The sequence below is a fragment of the Astatotilapia calliptera genome, chromosome 1 (assembly GCF_900246225.1).
Source record: "Astatotilapia calliptera chromosome 1, fAstCal1.2, whole genome shotgun sequence".
NCBI lineage: Eukaryota > Metazoa > Chordata > Actinopteri > Cichliformes > Cichlidae > Astatotilapia > Astatotilapia calliptera.
Genome location: NC_039302.1, coordinates 24,896,381 through 24,917,876, shown reverse-complemented (window position 1 = coordinate 24,917,876; position 21,496 = coordinate 24,896,381). Strand labels below are relative to the sequence as shown.

The window sequence follows — 21,496 nt, the reverse complement described above, 5'->3', positions numbered from 1 at the left end:
CATGTCCATGAATGAATTTGTGCTTGTGTCCATCCACTTCTAGGCTTTTGGAAAATGCAACAGACACCTTTTCCTATTACTTAGAGGGCTTATCACCATACACGCCTTACCTGTTTAGAGTGGTGGTCTCGCATACACACGGGAAGACGGCAAGCCTCTGGACAACCCTTCGCACTGCAGAGGACAGTAAGTGGACATACTCACACACACTAGTGCCCAAAACATTTTACATAGATTTGTACAGACAGCTTCAATGCGCATAAACTATGCAAATATCATTTAAAAAAATAAATAAATGTTTCCAATAAATAACCATGAAAACAGTAATAATTTCTTTAAATAAACATGTTACGGGTCAGTGAAACTGCTGTACTGCTTTTTTGTAGGTTACCTATTGGTACTGGTTTCTGGTATTGTTTTGTTGTATTTCAAGGTGTATCTTGTGTCAAGTCCTTCCAAGTTGTGCGACTGACTGCGAAGTGGTTGGCAGTGATAGGCTTCTGCGGTCCACCTGTTTTGCTGTGTTAAAGTTAAACTCAAGGAGTCTGACAGATCATTAGATGATCATCTAAGCAATAGACTCATTAGACAATAAACATGTGGCTTCGGCTTAGTTCTCTTTTTTGCGACTCCCTCCAAGGTTTATTTTATAAAAGTATAAATGTTTTTTCAGTGGAGGTGTGAAATGAGAGGGAGAGAGAACAACTAAAGCTGCAGAAGGTGGTGAAAACACGGGCTCAAACAGCGCTGGGTGAAACACACAGACATGGGGAGTTTCACATACTGTAAGGTGTGTGTCTGTGTGTGAGTGACCTAGCCAGTGTCATTGTGGGCTAATTGCTGTAATAGAATCATATTAGCCACTGGAACAGCCTCCTCAGTGCAAAGTTATAAATTAATTAGTACCACGCTATTATCACATACATTATCATTAAGCAGGTGAGATTTGCATACATTGATACGCACACAAACACAAATGTGTACAAAACATGTATGTGTAGTGTACGTATACATACGCAGTGACACGAAGACAAGTGCAGTTACACATATACCATGACATACCATGCACGCACACACCTATTCATACACACACAACTGCAGCCATTTAGGATGCATTAAATTATGGCCCTGCGCTTTTCTCATTGCTATGCAGAATTGAATTCCCTCTAGCAAACACACACTCACATGCACTCACACACACACAGGGCTTTTGTTACACTTGTTTTTGTTGCACTCGTGTTTCTGTTTGTGTCTTGACTATTAATGCAAGAATGAAAACATTCTTAGTGTCTCTCTGTCTCACGCTGAGAACGTATGTGTCATGCACATGCATAAGTCCTTGGCCTTCTCATCGATAACAGACCTCCTGATGCTCAGTTACGACACTTCATGCAGAGATGCAACACAAGGCTTTGGGATGCTACCTAAACTGCACCCAGTTGCCACAAAGATCAGACAGATTTGTGTATTTATTTTGACAATAAGCATGTATGTAATGGAGCAATCTCTTTGCACTAATGATACCAGCCATTTATAAGCATTTATTCCTGTTCACGACTTTTGGTGTCATATTGGATTCAAGTAATTATTAATAAATAAATGTCACATTTGACATGAATTTTCAATTCTGCATCCTTTAAATGTAAAAATGTACATTTTTAAAATATTCATTAAAATTGTTTTACCATAATAATGAATACAGAATAGGTGTAAAAGTTCTTAATAAAAAAGGGATTTAAACCTATGATGGAAGCAAGCCACATCCAGGCAGATTGGATTTCCCTTACACTGATGTGTAATTTGTCACCATAAACCATCTTCTTATCATCCTAGCAGGGAAAGAAAAGAGGGGCTACATTCTCTGCTTAATCTCGTCTCTCTCTCATACAAGAATAAATGACAACCTTTTGCATTTCATTTGGTGATGTAACGTATAGTAAGGCTAATAGTTTGAATTTTATATTTGTTGTCCTGCATTTGTGGAATTCATACACGCAGCGTTCATTCTGACATAAATCTCAAATCTGAACACAGCGACAGACATATATACATTCACTGAAAGTCACACACACATTCACACAGTCGCTCAAGTGACATATACTGTACATTTGATCTTAACACACTCAGTCATTCTTTATAGAGTGGTCCTTTGGGTTTATCCTTTTGAAGGAGATCATTCTAACCTGATCTCTATGTGCAAGTGTGAGCTGTAACCTTGTAAGTTTTTCACTTTGGCAGAACACTGTATATAATATAGCGTGTGTCGACACGAACCATTTTTAACACTATGGATATGATCTCACTTTATCCACATTTATATACTGTTACTTCTTTCTCTTACTTCTTAATTTCTGGGTTTTTTTCTGTCTTTTTCTTCTTCTGTTGTAATTCCTTTTCCTTTCTCCTTCTTTCTCTTTTTTTTACATTTTTTACAGAATTGTTTCACTTTTTGAGGGTGATCAAGGAAAAAATAGCATAAAAAAGGGGTGAAAAAGTAAAGAGAGGAAAAATAGAAAGAGAAAAAGGTAAAATGAGTAACTGAGGGGAAGAGTGAAGAAAGGAGAAGGCTAATGATAGAACAGAGAAAGAGAGAGAGACTCGTGCTTCCTCCTTTCCTTTTTATCATTCCATTAAAGTTTTATATCTATCTTTTTAATGTAATTTGGTCCCTATGAATTCCTGCTGCTGCAGAACAGACAGACGGCTCCTGTGAACATAAACTCTAGCTGTGTTGGACAGCTCCCTTTCCTCTGTCTACTCCCATGTTCACACCAGCTAAGTGATCTAAGAGTGTGTGTATGTGTGTGTGGGTGTCTGTGTGTGAGTGTGTTATAGAGCGTTATTGTGAGAGTATGACTAAAGAGCCATTTGAATAAAACGATCTTGACCAAGTAGTCTTAGAAATGAAAAGTGCACATGTGTGAACAAAAACATTAAACAACAATAGAGGTTTTTAAAAAAACATTTTTTATTTTTTTTTACAAAGGTAAGTGTGATCAAAAAGTGAAATAAGAAGTGTAAAGCAGGAACCACAACAGGAGTAAGGTTAGGGTAAATGACAGAAAGCAAAAAATCATGTTACTTAATTATTCAGCGGCTACATTAATAAAATATTATCCTACCTTAATTCTCCTGTATTTTGGTCAGTTTGCATTTCCAAGAAATTCTGAAACAATGTTAGCACAATCCTGCTTTAAATTTTACATATCAAAAGATAACCAATGAATAAATACATGTTCACCACCTGAACTTGTATTTAGATATGCTTTTTGATTGGCTTTCTTTTACATATGGTGTCACAAACAGTAGGAATGCTTATGTAACAGAATTTCTATACTGAATGATTTCTCACCGATTTGAATAACTTGCCAACATAGTTTCACTTTACAGTTTGAAAAGCCAAATGTTGCTTTTCAGTTTGCCTACTCTCTGTATGAATTATGAGGATATACTAGAAGGTTACCTGAAATAAATTAATCACTCCCAGGATCTGAAAAATGTGGAAAATCACAAATGACTGATAAGTTAAAAGTATCATGATGCTTTTAGTAACTTAAAGGCTAATGTGCATCTCATATACTAGTGATGTTATGAGTACAAATCAAGCTTGTGACCTTGGTCATGTATTATCCTACTTCTCATAGCCTCTTCATTGAATTCTAAGGCAGAAATGACATTAAATAATCTGTGGAAAAAGTAAAGATATCAAATGCAGCATACTTTATTTCTTGTCACGTTTTGACACCATGTCGTAAGCATCTTGATAACAGTAAAGCTCAGCGTTTGTCCTCATTATGACTCCTAGGAGCCTCGATTCACCTTCAAAAGCCCAGTCACCCACATACACACATGCCCCCAAACACACACACACAAACACAAGCATGCATGGGACCCTGCGCAAGACTAAAAATAATACCCTTCCTCATCTCTTCACATGGATACACACAAATGTACACACTTAAATATACATGGACTGACCGTTAGCTGCACAGAAACACACATACATACACAAGAAGCAGCATATCACCTACACACCCACAAGTAGACATGCATACACACACCCTCCTCCCTCCCTTTCTCCAAGCCCTTGTCAGTTGATTGTGTTATTACTATGCTAACCAAATCCTTATAAATGTGATTTAAGGCTTGGCGGCCCTGCACTCCTGTTTTAGCCTTCTGCTACTGTGTTTTACTGGAGAGAGGAGGAGTGATAGTGGGAGGTGTGGAGAAAGGTATGAGAGGGGGGAGGGGTGGGGGGCATAGGGAATGAAGAGATTAGAGGAAGGGTAGGATGAGAGATGGAAAGACAGAAGGGTGAGAGGGAGAGAGAATGAAGGATAAGGAGTCAGGGAACCAGAGAGGCAAGTATGCATTCCCTCAACGCTCGTTCCCTTTCTGTCCAGAGAGCTGTAAAGCGTCAGTAAAAAAGAAAAAATAAAATGGAAAAAAGCATCACATGCATCTTAAATGAAAATTTCAATTGAAAAACTTAACAGCCCTTCAAATTGCAGAATTTTACACGCGCCAGTAAAGCCTAAATAACACTCAACACTTAGAGGGAAAAGGGTGGTATGGAGGAGGGGAGGAGAGAGGGATTGAGGGAGGAATGGGGGTAACAACAGGGGTTATTTTGGTTAGTTGATAGGGATTGAATCAAGGTGACTGGATTGTGTTTTGTGGCGAGATTATTTGCAGTTTAGGAATTTCTATTTGTTTACCTTTAGGTGCATATTCAGTCCATGTTTTTAAGTGTCAGTTTTTTAAACAGACATCTTAAGGATAAAAAAAGAGGGCAACATTATATTTAAAAAGACAGAAAGATACAGATTGTCTAATTAGACATTCAACAAACAGGTAGGTTTACATCCCAACCCTCCGCAAAGACAATGCAAGCATGCAGCAAGGCACACATGCATACGCGTAGGCAGACAGAGAGACGGGCTCTTGGTTATTCGTGGGGTTCACTGGACCTTTGGTGGTAATTGAATCAGTGTGAGTGCTGAGTAGAGCTAGCATAAAAACCTGTTAACCCAAAAGGTCAACTCCCTGCATTGTTTATTTAGCAGGGGGACCAGAGAGAGAGAAGAAGCAAGAGAAAAAGAGAGAGACCTAGACACAAGGCATGAGTGGGGGGTCGAGAATGAAGAGAAAATGGGAGCGGTGGTAGAGAAGAGGGAGAGGGAGGGAGAACGGTCAGTGAAAGGAAGAGAGAAGAAGGAAACGGGACACAGACTGAGGGAGGGAGCATTTGTGATCTGTAAAAATCACCCAAGCTTTACATCACTGTTTTTATGCTGTTGTTTATTTGTGTGGGCGATAGAGTGTGTGTGTGTGTGTGTGTGTGTGTGTGTGTGTGTGTGTGTGTGTGTGTGTGTGTGTGTGTGTGTGAGAGAGGGAGAGATTTGCCATCTCAGTGCAGCTATGTTTTTACTTGTGATGGGCCTTTGTCTAACTTGTTTGTGTGTGTTCAAGATTTTAAGTCATTTATTCTCATTCCAAAACATGAGGTAGTGTGAGCGGAAACAAACCTAAGCAATGAGCAGGTGAGATAGCACTATAGTTGTTAATAACTAACAAGTAAATCCGTAATATGCATTATAAAATTTCGTGTGTAATGATATTGCGAAGTTGTGAAACTCACAAGGTCCAAATTCACTATCAAAAACATTTTAAGAAATTGTTGAACTCCTGAAAACGCTTCACCTGCTTCCTACACCTTGTAATAGTAGCAACCACGTCAAAATGTAATGCTAAATAGTACTTGATTTGTTCATGTACAAAAGAGATTACTGTCAGACTATTTAATACACGAGAAACAAAAATGAAGTCAAATGCAAGCAAGGTATGAAACGTGGTAGAGGGTATCTCTAATCTTACTTCCCATATTTTTATTCGTGGAGTAGCTTTGAGTGATTAAAAGTTCAAAATCATCCTTATTTATCTTGCGCTGGGCCATGGTGCAGACCTTCAGTTTATCCACTGTCTGAAACAAGATGTTTTAGTTCCAGGAGTCTATTACTTTCAATAGGCTCCTTCTCACAGGAGGTTTGAACGGCAGGTGGGTGGGGCTGCTGGCTAACAGCTACAGCTATATGTCGGATATGGCCGTGTTAAGGATATCCCCTTTCACTGGCATCATACAGAGCCAAGAGTAGAAAAAAACAGTCCAAGAGCAAGACTTTAGAGCAGTCTGGTGTGTGAGCTTTTGCCTCACAGATAGTATTTGTGCATACGTTCACCTGAATAATAAGCACACTAAAATCATAATTGGTCAACTTTAAGATTTGCCTAAAAGACATTCAAAATCTTTTGAACTTTAGTAAGAAATAGGACATCCCAGTCCAGTTACTAGATGTTAGCTTGCATTTAACTCTGTGGGAAGCAAGGCCTCTCAGTTAGTGTGCACATACTGTACTTATACAGCTGTTATCTACATGACTACATGCATGCTGACATACACATATACATGCTTGCACACTTTATCTCTCATACAGTCATGCCTGCATACTCTTAGCTTCTCATCTTCATTCACTCTCCCTCTCTGTCTCTCCCTTACACACAAACATACACACCGCCATCTGGGAAAGCCGTTAGCGGTTAGCGGTAGCACTTAGCGACGCAGCACGCTCCCTCAGTCCGCTCAGTCACCTTGATCTGCTTGCCCTTCACACAGCACCATTACTGCTATACTGCATCGCAGTGGGTGTGGGCATGTGAGTGTGTGCGTTAAGAAGGACATGTCTATGTATATGGACATGCACCTTTGTGTGTCCATTATAGGGCAGTACAGTGGGATATAAATGCCCAGTAAGGAGGGGGGAGGGGGCATTTCCTTCAAATGAGCTACCATAAAGTGAAGTGTCACTCTGAATATCTTCTGTACGTCTTGTATAGGTTCATGTGATGTGATCCGTGTTTGCCATTAGTCTACTGATGTGAACAGCTACCTGGATATTTTGAATATGATGATTTGGGGTCTTGGTGGCACTCACACTTAATGAGAATGACAGTGGACATAAATTTCCTGTCCTGTCCTGTCTCTATCACTCAGTTTGGTTCTCCTGACCTTATGTTTGGTGAATACTGCAAGATTTTCTTAATTAGATGGATGGATGGATGGATGGATGGATGGATGGATAGATAGGGGATTCCCCTGCAAGTTTTGTCATTTCAGAAATGCTAGAACCCAGTTCTGATCATTACAAAGCAGTCTGTGTAAAAGTTGCTCAAGTCTTTACCCCTTGCCGTTCTAAGATTCTATTGCTTCATCCATGATGGTCAGTATAATTAATCAAATTTATCTTTTTACAACATTTATTGCTCATTGTTAAGCTAGAATGTTCCTTGCAGTCCAGTCTAGCCTAAATATCTCACTACTGAAAGATGCAGAATCAAATTTATTCAATCATAAGTACCACAAAATCTATAAATACAACCTTAGTTTGCTCTTGGGAGGAAATTGAGAGAGAAAGAGAATTTTCATGTTAATCCCTTGGATAGGGATGGCAAAATCACTCTTTGTCCTTCTGATGTCATTCTTGATGTTACTAGTCAAATAATTCTTTTGAAATCCCCCCTCCTTGCTTTTTTACAGTCTTTTAAAAGGTTTCTTGTCTTTTCTTTTCCACTCCATCTCTTATTATCATTATTTTTCCTCTTTCTGCAGGTCCAGGACCAGTAGACACCCCAACTGTATCAGGGCTTCAACCTCGTAGTGTATCAATTACCTGGGTTCCTCCCACACAACCAAATGGAATTATCACAAATTATACCCTTTATCTTTACCCCACCTCTGTCACTTCTTTACACTATAAACCCAGTTCATTCTCCAGCATCAGGTGGACTCCTAACCCAAGTCTGCTTCCCAGTACAAAGGGTGCATATCTAAACTCAGGTCATAACCCCAGACCATCATCCAGTCTAACCACCCACCAAGACTCGAGCCACATCGCCATCTTGAAACCTGGCATTGCAGATAACCAGAATGAATCCACTCATGTTGTTGATGTGAGCGAAGGCACCAGTACCTTCTCATTCCACCCCACTGAACCTGATATCACCAGTGTATCTGCCATCCTCTCGGTGTCAACACCACAGTATAGTGCAGTAAACTTTAATACTGAACATTTTATAGAAGATGGTCCATTCCATAGTGCCCCTTCTAGTGCAGCTTCAAGATCAACACCTCTTTCAGTCACTGTTCTAGGGAATACCACCAATTACACCTTCCTCAGTCTACTTCCCTACCAAGCCTACAGCTTCCAGGTACTACATTTTAGTTAATAAACTGCTTTATGGTGTTTTGCATGTAATAAATATGCTAGCTTAGCAGTTAAAAGTGCCAGATTTACAGATTAAAATTCTTGGTCTTACACTGATAACCTTGTAGTCATAACACGTTATGATGTTTTAAAATTTGCTTTCCAATGTCAAGGTGGAAGCGTGCACTAATGCAGGTTGTTCAGTGTCTGAGAGGTCTCAGCATATTCGCACCCTCCCAGCTCCGCCTGAAGGGGTTCCTGCACCTCATCTTTACTCAGATACACCCACATCTGTCCTCTTGTCGTGGGGTACAGCAGAGCAGAGTAATGGACCATTAGAACGGTAAGACAAAATGACATAAACTCTGAAACACTTATAAACTCTTTGCAAAAATACAATATGCATTATTTTTCAAATGTATCTTGTTCTGGCTCTAGGTGGGTGATTGAGCGCAGAGTTGCTGGGACCAAACAAGTCTCCACAGTGGGTCATCTTCTGCCTGATCCTTCGCCTCTTTCTTTCCTGGACTCTTCATCAGCTCTCAGTCCCTGGACTACTTACCAGTATCGACTTGTGCTCCATAATCAAGCGGGCAACACCACAGGTAAGGTTTTGATAACAAGCTTGAGTAAAAGTAAATTCAGTCTGCCCAAGAAGGGACTAGTGCTGCAGCTTTTAAATTGCACAAAAAATGTTTGTTGTTACAGGGCCCTGGGTCAGTATTACCACCAGACCTTCTCGACCCGCTGGCCTCAGTCCACCAAGGATTAAGGTCTTGGGACCAGCAACACTTCAGGTAAGGGCAACGTTTTTTTAAACTGGCTCCTCAGAGTTTCACCAAAATCTTGTGGCTCTGTTATGAGAGGACAGGAGCTCTGAAATATGGCCCGCAGCACACAGTTATTATCCAAATCAGGCATGGTGTTACTGATCCTGAATTACAATATCTCTTAATACATTCAGCTGATAGAAGGTGTCAGAATCATAGAATGTGCTTTTAGAATTTATAGTGTTTATGTTTCAAAGAAATAGTCAGCGTCATTGAGAATCTCTTCAGTTACCCTATGTTTGACAGCGTGGAAAAGACAAAGCAATGTCACGCCGGTTCTTCCGTCTTTCCCTTTTCGGATTTAATGAGAAAGAAAAACATTCAACTCAAGGTCCCCTTCAGAAATGGGAGGGGCTCTGCCCCTGTCTGAGGATGCTTCCTTCCTGTCGGCCATTTTGAAGGAAGGACTAGAGTTAAATTCCACCACTGGCTAATCTCACATCAAGGCCTATCCATGAAAGCCACTGAAACAATATGGCATGCATGCCAATACAGACAGACGCACACACCCATGCACTCACAGACCTACACTAATGCTAACTGGAGAAAAATGCTAATGCCTGTCATCATTTCAGAACCACCCCTGTCATCTATGCAGCAGCACAGCTTTAGGGGTCACAGGTGCAAGAAGGAAAGCGTTCCTTCCTGGTTGTTGCTAATTGGACAGACAGACATGGGGCTTCCTGGTTACCAATTGACCTTGAAAACTAAAAGAAGGATTCTGAGCATCTTGATTCTTTTTTCATTCATTTTTTGTCAATTGCTTTCTACATTTCAATCTGCTACATGGAGAAGAGGCTACTGTAAACCATAACACATAAGGTTTCTCTTAATCAGTATCCTGGTTATGTTTTATTAAATTTGATTTTCTTTTTTTTGAAAGTGTTTGTTTTAAGTTGTGATTCTGTGGTCACGATCTACAAAATCTACAAAAGAAGGACTGAAAAAAGATACACTATAATGTTAGACATTATTCTCTCTCACTTCCAACTGTATCATAGGTCTCTCTCCCATTTAAATATACAAAAATACATATACAAAGGCACGCACACACATATACACACACATTCTGTACTGGCCTTAGCCCTATTGCTCTGTGTCAGCTCGGGGTCTCTGCTGTCTTCACCATCTCCAGATTACATCAAGCTATTCAATCTGTAAATGACTTCCACCACAAAGCACACCCAACACGCACTTTGGGAAATGAGCTACCTAACTCAAAATGACCCTGCCCATATGTGGTTGTGTGTATGTGTTTTAAGTTGTGTGTGTTGGTAGGTGTCTTTCTGTGTTAGTGGATGTGTTACTAGGAGTGTGTTGTGTGTGTCCTGTATAACCTCACAGTGTCACTTGTTAAATGAATATCAAGGTTGCATGAGAAATAATTATGCTTGACATTCATTCATAATACTCTCATCAACAGTGACCACTTAATCACCAAAACTCATAAGTCTCAGCCAGCTCTGAACTGATCAGTTATTGTACATGACAGTTCGTATGTAGGTGTTTTAGATTGTACAGTTCATAAATTCGCAAGTGTGTATGTGTTTACAGTGTGTGTTTATACGTGAATGCGTCAACAAAATATCATCGTAAAGAAAGCTGTAATTTCGTATTACGTGAGTGTGTTTGTAAGTAAATGTGTGTGTATTACCATTTGTGTGTGTGCCAGTTACCTTCTTCCTCACCCTGAAATGCTGACAGACTGAACTGTTTCCAAATCAGATGCAGTGCTCAACAGCAGCAGGCTTTTGTTTTTGCATGCAGCAATTCCATTACCAGCTGCTTTCATTATTTTAGCATGGTGTTTGTGCATGTGCGCGCGTCTCTGTGTGCCCTGTTTTAAATGTGATGAAAGGCATCTTCTGCTCAAGTCAAAGTCAGGTTATCTTTACCCACATGACAGCTCAACACACACACACAGAGACAGAGTGACCACCTAAATACTGTTTTCTCACTTATGCAGGTGACTAGTGTCACACCTGAAGACACATGCATTCATTTGCACTCTGTCTGCATCTTTGCACGAGCACACGCTGCAAGAACACATAAATAAACACACACCCTACATCATGACTTCCTGTAGTTCATCCATCTAAAAGCTTTTTTTTCTTCCTATCGAGAACGTTTAAATGCCCAGTCAGTTAGGACAGCATGGCAGTTGGAAAGGATTAGACAAATTTTCTCAGCACTGCTCAATTGTATCTGAATGTACCATGAGAAACACAATGCTTATATCATATACCATTTTTTGTGTTGCAGGTCACATGGTCACCCCCTCTTATTCCTAATGGAGAAATTCACAGCTATGAGATCCGCCTCCCAGAACCCCGTATCACATTCAGCACTAACAATACTTCTGAGCTTAACGCCACTGTAACGGACCTTGTTCCATATACAAATTACAGTATCACTGTGTTAGCATGCTCTGAGGGTGGAGGACACATTGGGGGATGCACAGAAAGCCTGCCAACTCAAGCTACCACATTACCCACAAGACCTGAAGGGCTTTCACCGCTATCAGTAGTAGCAGTCAGTGAATCTTTCCTAGCCATTTCATGGGAACCACCGACCAGGCCCAATGGACCTAATATAAGGTAACATCCATATCTCTTTTTTGCCCCCCTTTTTAACCAGTGATGGCAAAGTAAAAATGTATGTCTTATATCACTTTAAGTCCACATTTGCTTACACGATAATATCCAGCACACAAATGTGGCATTTGGATATGTGAGGTGCTGTTCTACATCAACATCAGGTTAGGTTTATGTCAACTGACCCATTCCTATATGAAATTATATGAAGCAGAAAAAAAACTTTTATAATGTCATTGTCACCAACATTGACAAGCTGAGACTTTGCACCTAAATAGTCTTCTAAGTCGTCATAAAGTTTTTATAGAAAAACATTAGAGGTAGCAGCAGAAGTATAATAGTCATTTTAAACATATTAAAGAACTGTTGCTTTTACTATTAAATTAAGTTATGATTTTTTGTTTTGGATACCCCTCCTGTTTCACAACACACATATAAACTAAGAGCCACTCCACCTGAGCAATATAGTAGCTGCTTTGAAGCAATACAAACCAATTACATCCATTAAAATACTGTCAGTTTAAGGTCACAGAGGGCTGGAGCTATCAGAGGGCAGGGACGGTTGCTACTCTGTTGCAGGGCGACAGACAACCTTTCACATTTACAATCAAACCAACAGTCAATTTATAGTCATTGTTAAACCTAACATGCGTGTGTTTGAACTGTGGGTGGAAGCCAGAGTACCCAGAGGAAACCCATGCAGGCAGAAAGAGACCGTGCAAACCCACACAAAAAGACCCCAGATGGCCTTTGGATTAAACCCAGGACCTTTTTGCTGTTATCTTCTGTTTCAAAGTACTTAATAGAAAAACATGAACATTTAATCAGCATTTATGCTATGGATCAGTCGTATAATCCATAGGAATGTAACTAAGTGAACAGAAAGTAAAAAAGGGAAATTCTTTAAATTGCCCTGCACAGAAACATCAGTACATCATTAATTATGTGAAGGACCCAAATCTGTGTAACCACCATTAACTTTACATAATCTGACTTACCCCTGTGTTTTTATTCATTAGCTAGCTTTAGCCCAAAGTTGGAAACCAGACTATAAGAACTAAAATCAGCATGTCGATAATGAGAGACACATTCTGGTGATGTTCAATTGCTGCTGAAAAACTTAAGCAAACAAGCAGATAGGAACACGTTAACAAGCTGCTAACATGAGTGTGCTGGTAATGAGCTAAGTGTTCGGCATTTTTTAATCAGTGTTTTCTCAGTCCTAATGCACATTCTGGTTCATTTTGTTCTGTCCTGTTCTAGTCTGTCGGCGATTAGGCCTAAAATAAAGGTCCATTTTCCTAGTGGGTGATTAAAATGCATGAGCCTGTCTCTCTGTTCTGCTCTGCTCAGCTCTGTGTGTTTGTCTAAGTGGGTTGGTTAAAAGGCGGCATTAAGCCCTTCTCTTCTGATTACAGCAGAAATTAGCATCACTGTAGGGAGAGGAAAACACAAACCCCGCAGAAAAAAAAAACAACGGATGGAGGGGTGTAGAGAGGGAGGGATGAGATGCAGTGAAAGAAGAATAGAAGAGGAGGGAATGAGTGATAAGGATAAGAACCAGTTGAAAATGTGCGTTTAAGTGTGTGTGTGTGTCTGCAAGCATCCATGGGCAGGTTTGTGTGTACAGAGGGTACAGTAGGTGTCTTTATGCTCAAATTAGCTAATGTTGGAGTTAATGGATTCCTAAATATCCAACCGTGTGTGTATGTGTGTGTGTGTGTGTTTTCTTTTATTCAAATTTCCCTTTCAGATACAAGTTGCTCAGACGTAAAACCAACCAGCCCCTGGCCATCACCACAGTTCCCACATTAACAGCCCAGTCTCCACCCCCCTCCGAAGATCTCCATCGCTGGCTCCATGTTTACTCCGGCACCAAATTGTTCTACCAAGATAAAGGCCTAAGCAGGTGAGATTACTGAAATGAGCTCTAGAGCAAACGGCAGCGCTGCAGCAAACCGTGTGTGCAGAGCCGATCGGCGAGCTGCTGCTGATGCCGATCTTTTAATACCGCTCAAAGATACATTAAGCAAATATCCCAAAGAATTAAATTGTTTTTCACACAGCGTCCCCTAATCTCAGTTTGGCACTTGGTGGAAGCACTTTTTTTTCCACCATGCTTGCTAAACAGCTCTGGGTTTATGTCTCCACTGTGCTTTATTCAAGGAGTAAACTGAAAAACTTTTGAGTGTGTCAGCACTTTTCATTTGGCAGGACTTTTTCATGTGATGCAAGAAGAAATACAAGTTACTATTTTAGCACAACTATCAGATAAACATATTTTACTTTATTCTACCAGTATGTGGTTGATTTCCAGTTTAAACTAATGTTTGCACTACAAAGAGTGATGCTGCATCTCTACAGATTCACCCGTTTCCAGTACCAGTTAGAGGTTCATAATGATGTGGGAAACACGTCAGGAGAGATCGTTACAGCAGTGACCATGGCTGGGGTTCCCCTCCACCCTCCATCTCTGTCTGCCTCTACTATCAATCACACTGCTATACAGGTCAACTGGACACAACCATGTAAGATTAACTTTCTTCTTTTACACACTGTTCAGGAGAGGTGTTGAAACTCACAGCGTCTTGCACAGGGTCATGCTTTTATTGTATGATGTCTGTGCTGTCCTGTCTGTTTAAAAGAAAGTGACACCAGAGACTGAAAGTATCTTTTTACTTTCACTGACCTATCACTCTTTTCCATTTCTCTTGATATCTATTTTAGCTTTACAAGACCTACAGGGAGAAGTGGAATATTTCTTTCTCACAGTGGAGTCTCCAGAGCCAAGTCTGATCTTAACTTTCACCCCTGAGATCACCTCTGCAGTGATAAGTGACCTCTGGCCCAGTACCACATATCTGGTGTCATTACAAGTGTCCAACGGAGCTTATAATACATCTAAGGCAGTGGTTAATGTCACCACAGCAGATGGAAGTATGTGTATATTTTACTATTATCTTTGGCAAACAATATTTCTGTTTTGTTTTTTCATTCAGCACATGTTCTTCTGAGGTTGTGATTGTCTGTTTTTGAGCCATGGAGAAACCCGAATTGGGTCATGTACAGTTTCTTAGGACTTTCTGCATTCTTGTGAGAAATTGATTCAGGTTAAAGATCAATTTTTAGCAGCAATGAGTTGAACTAATCATTTTTGGTATGACCAGTTTCTCACATGGCTGTGGAGGAATTTTCAGAGGTTCTTTTGTGGCAATCTGACAAGCAAGCAATATTTCTTCAGTCTTTTTCTAATTGAACTCTCATGAACTTCAATAATTAGCATGAAACTTATATGCATGTTCAACAAGGAAGATCTGTAATCACTCATCTGGCAGCTTTACTGGGTACTTTTCTGTTTACACGTCAACCACTTTCCCACGGTGTCAGTCTCAACACTGACATCATTATTCTAGTCCAATCATTGTCTCGCCTGCCTTCTTTGAGCACATCAGCTCTGCTTTGCATGGTTTAAATCTGTACTCTCTGTCATTCTCCCTTTCAGATTGTTTTTCGTGTAACCCACCTTCTCCCCATCTCCACCTCAGACATCTCAGCCAGAGCTTTATTCAAGCCTCAGTCTTCATCTTCACCACCACCAGCATCTAGACTCTGGGGGGTCCTGTCCCAAATCTGTTCTGCCCTGATTTCTAATCGACAAATACATTAATTTCTTTATCTCTATAGATCATTTCTTCCAAGTGATCTCTCCTTATTGAAATGCTAACTGAGGAAAGGGTCTGAGATGTAGCTCTTGGATTTTTTTGGAGTTTCTTGGAGTGTTGTGTGATCTTGGGATGACTTTGTGGAAGCTTCCACTCTTGAGAGGACTGTGGTATTGTGTTACGTATCTGAATACTCCACACCAGCAAGCTACCAAAACTTCTTCGTTTATAGACGTGATCACACTTGCTGATGATCAATTAATTAAGCACATTTGATTAGCAGCACCTAACAGCTACTTCCTCTCTTAATTCCTATGGAAGCAGTAAAGGTGTACTTAGATTCTCAGAGGACTGTGGAGAAAAAACTTTTCTTTTCACATGACTGTACATTGCTTCAATTCAGCACACTTAAGTGTTGTGCCTGGGTTAACATGGATTTCTCTGCGACATTGTGCTTCACAGGAGATGTTAAACACATCATGTAGTCAGGCATGAAATCAATACAAAGTGTGTGAGGCAGATTTAAGGTGTTGTGAATTGCTTGTTTGCACCATAAGCAAACAAACACACAAAAATTGCACACATGCTATAGAAACACAAGCTTTGTTCTACCACTAACAAAAAAGAGTTCGAATTACTGTACTTTGCAATACAATTAACAGTTTACAATTCACAAGAACGAAGTGAAAAGTCAGGTAGAAGTAACAATGATTTGCCAAAATTAAATACATTTAATTTTTAATTTATACCAAATACCAACATTTACGGTAAGAGACACACAGACATATTACCTGTTGATGCAGTTAAAAACCCGATGTGGGACAATAGGATCACATAAACAATACATCAGAATGCAAAGCAGCAAGTATTCTATTGGTTATTCCATCGAGTAATCAGATAAGAAATACTTTTACCTTCTAATGAGCAATAACAAATATTGAAAAAAGAAAAAACACATCTGTCAAAATAAACTGCTCATTGGTTTCTATTTTAGACATTACAGTATTTTAATAATGTTACTGCATACGACATCGGTATTTACATGCCATATTAAAATTTAATTTAAAAAATAAATAAATAAATGATCATAAATATGTTATTATCAAATAATATAAGTTAGACATGGAACCTAAACTAATTTTAGTTTATAATAATTCAGTGTCCAACCTAAAAGCCCCAACTCAGTGGCTTAGAACTTTACTGGCCCATTTCGTTCTGTAAATATAACAAATTTTTCCCAGGATGGAAAAAAATCTTTTATATTTATATTTTAAAATGTTAATAGAGTTCCATTAATATAATATTATATATTATTTTCTTTTATTATATATTATTTATTACTTTAAATCTGATCTGAAAAATAATGTTATGAAAGCTTTGAAATAAACATTGTGTAGTACACCTCATGCCTCCCTATAGACTCACCCCTGTTTATTGCAGGTGTTGCAGGTCAATGCAAAGTGGTCTCACTTTCTATTGCATTGACCTACTGTCAGCAAGCAGCCTAATTTAAACATGTGTCAGACTAAGTTAACACTTCATTGCCATGTTTTATAGTAGCTTTACTTCTGTTGCTTTACTGTAGATTTTCACTGTGTAAAACAAACAGCGGCTGATGAAGCAGCTACAAAGTTCACTTTTCTTCACATTGGAGTTTGTTAAACAGGTGCTTTGATTAACGGCTGTTGCCGTACATTATGGAAAACCATAACCACCAGAACATTGATTGACATCATTACAATACAACTCTAATACTGCATCATCTGTTCCCGGAGCTTTAGCTGTCTGCATAATCTGTTAATATTTGTAAAATGAACAACTGGCACTCCTTATCAGGATATAAAATCTGGTGCTTTGAGAGAGGGTATTAAGTGGAATATGATTATATCAGTTCTTGGATCTACTGGTATTTCCCTTTTCAATCAGGGTCAGCTTTTAATACTTTTAACCATGAATTGTTCAGGCTATCCAACTGTCATCCCTACTTTTCTCTCCATTTCCTCTTCAACTTTCAGCCCAGTCTCTTAGCATTCAAGAGTTATCTTTCAAATCACTCTGTGTAATCATATGTCAGAGGCCACTTACCACTGTCTATAGTTTTATTTCCATCTTCACTTCCCTCTTTGAAAATCTTTCCATTTCTTTTTCCTTTCTCACACATCTCTTCCTTTCTCACTATAATCATATGTCAGGAGCCTCTTTCTTTCGCTCTAATCTGAGTAGTATAATAAAAAGTGCATTAAAAACATTAGAAAATCATTAGGTGCTAAAGGCAAAGCATGGCTCGTTTAACTGAGGGGGCTCCGGAGGTAATTTCATTATTTTACAGCCATAAGAGTGCAAGCTCACACACACACAGACACACCAAGGAGGTCTGATATATTTTAACTAATGCAGCTCAGCCCTACCAACCATCTTAACACCGCTTGCAGTCTATAGGGCAATGCTAACATCAGAACTAATTGGCAAGAAAAGTGCATGCTTGTCTGTGTGTGTATGAGTGAAAGAGCGCCTGTGTTCAGTATTGCGTTGATAATACCATCCTGCAGTAAATGAAATGTAGAGCTGCAGTTTGGGCTGAGGTAAGTGCTTTGGCAGCAAATGAATTGGGATAACGTCTCGGAGCTGGGTGCATTTTTACTTAGAATAATAAATGGAGTCTATATGATCACCCCTCTGACACACAACCCGTTTCTCTTATCAAATTCCTTTTCCTTCTTTTTTATTTTTCTCTCACACTCTGGTGTTTCTCTCTTTGATTTTGAATTTTGCTCACTGCGTCTGTGATTAATTCTTCCATAGATACTCTTCTTTCTGCGTAATTCACTCCTCTCTTTTGTCCCACACTCTCTGAAACCCATTTCTTATACTCTAGTTTACCATCCTTTATTAATCACCATGCAGTAGGAGTTTTACATTTGCTAGAAGATAATTTTTTTTAAAAAGTCAGCTAAATGAATTACGGAAAGGAATTAAGGGAATTACATGGAAGAGCCACTAAAGAAGAGAAACTATAATAACAGAATACAGAAAGAGGCAGTTATTCTGAGTGAGTGAGGTGATCGTATTGAATCTATTGTTCTTAGTGAAAATGCATTCAGCTAAGACAAGTTAACCCAATTCATTTGCAGCCAATGCACTTATCTAAACCCAGCCCACTGCTCTACATTTCATTTACTGCTACACAGCATTATCTACGCAATACTGCACACATGCAGACACACAGGTGGTCACCCTGCCTCTAAAACACAGTCACAGTTCCCTGTCATGTATGGATATATGGATAGTCTCTGCTTCTCTCTTTTCTCTCTCTTACACACAGACACACAAAGACCTCTAGAGTTGTATGAAAGCAAATATTCATACAATGTTCCTAATTAACATGCATTTTAAAATGTTCACCATGAGGAACACATAATTTTACCATTTATGTCACTGACTAGAATTTTTAGAATTTTAGAATTTGAATTTTTTTACCATTTTAATGGTGTTTTTTTTGTAAAAATAAATAAATAAATACAAGCCCTTTACAAGCAATCATCAAATGAGTTTCGTTGTGAAAGATTAGCACTGATATACTCTTTTACAGCTCTGTCCATCTATTTTCATAACAGGTGGTATGTAAAAATTTACGTGTGTTGCCAAAATTCTTGCTATAATTTTATCAAACATGGTTTCACGATGACATGTCTTGTGTCATGTTTACAGTTTTCATGATCTGAAATAGTTTGTTTTCATAAATGGAGTCAATCATTGTGTGTACCTCACAGAGCCAGAGGGGATGTCTGCCCCAGAGGTGGTTACAGTAAACAGCAGCACAGCACGTGTCCTCTGGATCCCTCCTCTTCGACCCAATGGTGCAGTCACTGGTTACAACATCTATGTTAATGATCGCCTTCATGGCAATGTAGACAACAGCTCAGGGTCATACCTGCTGGGGGACCTACTGCCTTTTACTGTCTACAACATACAGGTACTCATACAAACAAGTGCAAATATGCAAAGAGAGACATCTACTGTAAACATATGCATCGTGTTTTTCTGTTGATGTGCTTTTTAGGTGGAGGTGTGCACAGTATATGCATGCGTACGGAGCAAGGTTACCAGAACTACTACTGTGGAGGACCTGCCTGCTGACTTGGCAACACCACATGCCCAAGTGATAAGTCCCAGGTAATTTACAAATGTACTGCCATTTTTTCATGATAGTAATTTTTTTTCTTTAACTTTCTTTGACAGCAAAACTTTTCTGGCACAACTTCACCTGCTTCCAAGGTGCATGGAGAGGATGAAAGAATTCACAAAGCAGGAACTCCAGCAACACTTGAGGGAAGATAAACAACTTTAATAATTGACCAACGCGTTTTGGTTCATCATGCCATGACCCTGATGAAGGCCACAAGCCGAAACGCATTGGTCAATTATTAAAGTTGTTCATCTTCCCTCAAGTGTTGCTGGAGTTCCTGCTTTGTTTAACTTTCTTGAAAAATTAAAAAAACATTGCTATTTTGTACTGTAAAACTAGATTTAGTGGACAAACTTTAAAGATTGCGATTAGTCTCTCAATTCCACCTTAAAATGAAAATAATCTACTACATTTTCCTCATTATAAAATTTGTTTAGATCATTGACATTTTATTTGTAGCCAGTTAATGGCATATGAAATGTTTGTTTCTCATGTGTGATGCAAACCACATTGTTGCAAATCTTGCACTTGCAGAAAAATGCTGATTTGTGGCTTATTTTTCTTCTAGGAAACTGAGCAAGTTATAACTCTGTATGTTGCTAAAAAGGTCTTTCCTCTGCCAGATGTCAAGAGATTAAAAAAAGGGGGCGAAATCAATAGTGTGAAGTGTATAAAGATACACACACCCTGACACGTAACTCAACTTTGTCAGGCATTAACCATGCATGAACGCGTGTGTATGTTTCAAAGTTTATGTGTGACTGTGTGGGTACAATTGTGTGAAAGGAGTGTGAAGGAGAGCATACCCCTGCCTATCGCTTTCATTTTGTTCTGGTTGCCCCCCTTCTCTCTCTGTCAGGGTGGTGAGATTAGATTGGTCCCATCCAGGCAGACCCAGTGGGATCATGCTGGGCTTTGAGGTTTTAAGACGTACCCTCAGATCATGTGCTGGTGGGTCAACAGGGATCACATCCGCCATGGGGGAGGAGTTAAATGGCACAGGTGGTTTAAGGTTTAGATGTTCCTACCTGCAGTGTCCGGCAAGTCATGGTGTGTGCAGCACATCCTGCTTCCATCCAGACATACAGGTGATTATGCTGCCATCATTTTCTACTCATAAAAATATCTATTCTTTTTTCCAACCATGTTTTGAAGAAGGTCAGGTTAAAACAGTTTTATTCATATTGACATTTGTTCCCTTTCCACTTCAGTACTTTAGTCTCTTTTAACTAGAAGTTGCCATGAGTAAACATTAAAAAATTTGCTGTACAACAACAATGTGCAAAAGGAGATAGATGTCCAGGGTCTTGGCTGCTGATCTGAAGGGGAGAATGCATAATCCCTCAGGATAGTATGGTCGTCACCACAGAGACCAATAGGGAAGTGCGAACACTTCCTTTTCCATACACCCACTTTTATAAGGGATTCAGAATCAACCTCTCAGTGATTAATTTCTCTAAACAGATTAACTTGTCATCTGCATTGACTTCCATCCTTATGTCATTGAATGCCAGCCAAGTTGGCACAGTGAATGCCTGCTATACATTTCTCCCCACATTACCCAGGGGCAGAAACAGTATCAACAACATATTTACAAGTACACCCACTTATGTACTGCAGGAGAATATGCTGAGATTTAGCACATGCAACATATGTGCTTAAAGAGAAGGGCTTTATTTTACAAATGTGTACACAACACACACACACACACAGGCTGACAGAGGCCTCTCTGCACAGCTAGTCATGTGAGCAACATAAAGGAGTATGGATACATACTGTATTCGTCCTTGTTTAATAGAACCACATAAGTTATTTCCTTAATGTAGTCCCGAGTCCCAAGTAAGAAAAACAAAATGTCAGTGGGTTTTTTATATAAACAAGGAGTGATGGAAAACGTGGAGTTTCTGACTTGATTATGTGAATATAATAATAGAAAGTGCTAACTTGTGCACCATGAGCTCCC

The 21,496-nt window shown here is 39.4% G+C and overlaps 1 protein-coding gene across 9 annotated transcripts in view; it reads left to right on the top strand.

Moving 5' to 3' along the window:
- Positions 1-21,496, top strand: part of ush2a (Usher syndrome 2A (autosomal recessive, mild)) — a 222,035-nt gene that overhangs the window by 127,456 nt on the left and 73,083 nt on the right. For all 9 annotated transcript variants that reach the window (XM_026171402.1, XM_026171393.1, XM_026171412.1 and 6 more), the window contains 12 exons: positions 44-186; positions 7,667-8,265; positions 8,435-8,604; positions 8,700-8,866; positions 8,970-9,058; positions 11,354-11,688; positions 13,439-13,594; positions 14,050-14,213; positions 14,413-14,622; positions 19,118-19,320; positions 19,408-19,520; positions 20,393-20,621. In XM_026171402.1, the coding sequence (XP_026027187.1) occupies positions 44-186; positions 7,667-8,265; positions 8,435-8,604; positions 8,700-8,866; positions 8,970-9,058; positions 11,354-11,688; positions 13,439-13,594; positions 14,050-14,213; positions 14,413-14,622; positions 19,118-19,320; positions 19,408-19,520; positions 20,393-20,621 (2,578 nt within the window). The remainder of the gene's footprint in view (positions 1-43; positions 187-7,666; positions 8,266-8,434; positions 8,605-8,699; positions 8,867-8,969; positions 9,059-11,353; positions 11,689-13,438; positions 13,595-14,049; positions 14,214-14,412; positions 14,623-19,117; positions 19,321-19,407; positions 19,521-20,392; positions 20,622-21,496) is intronic.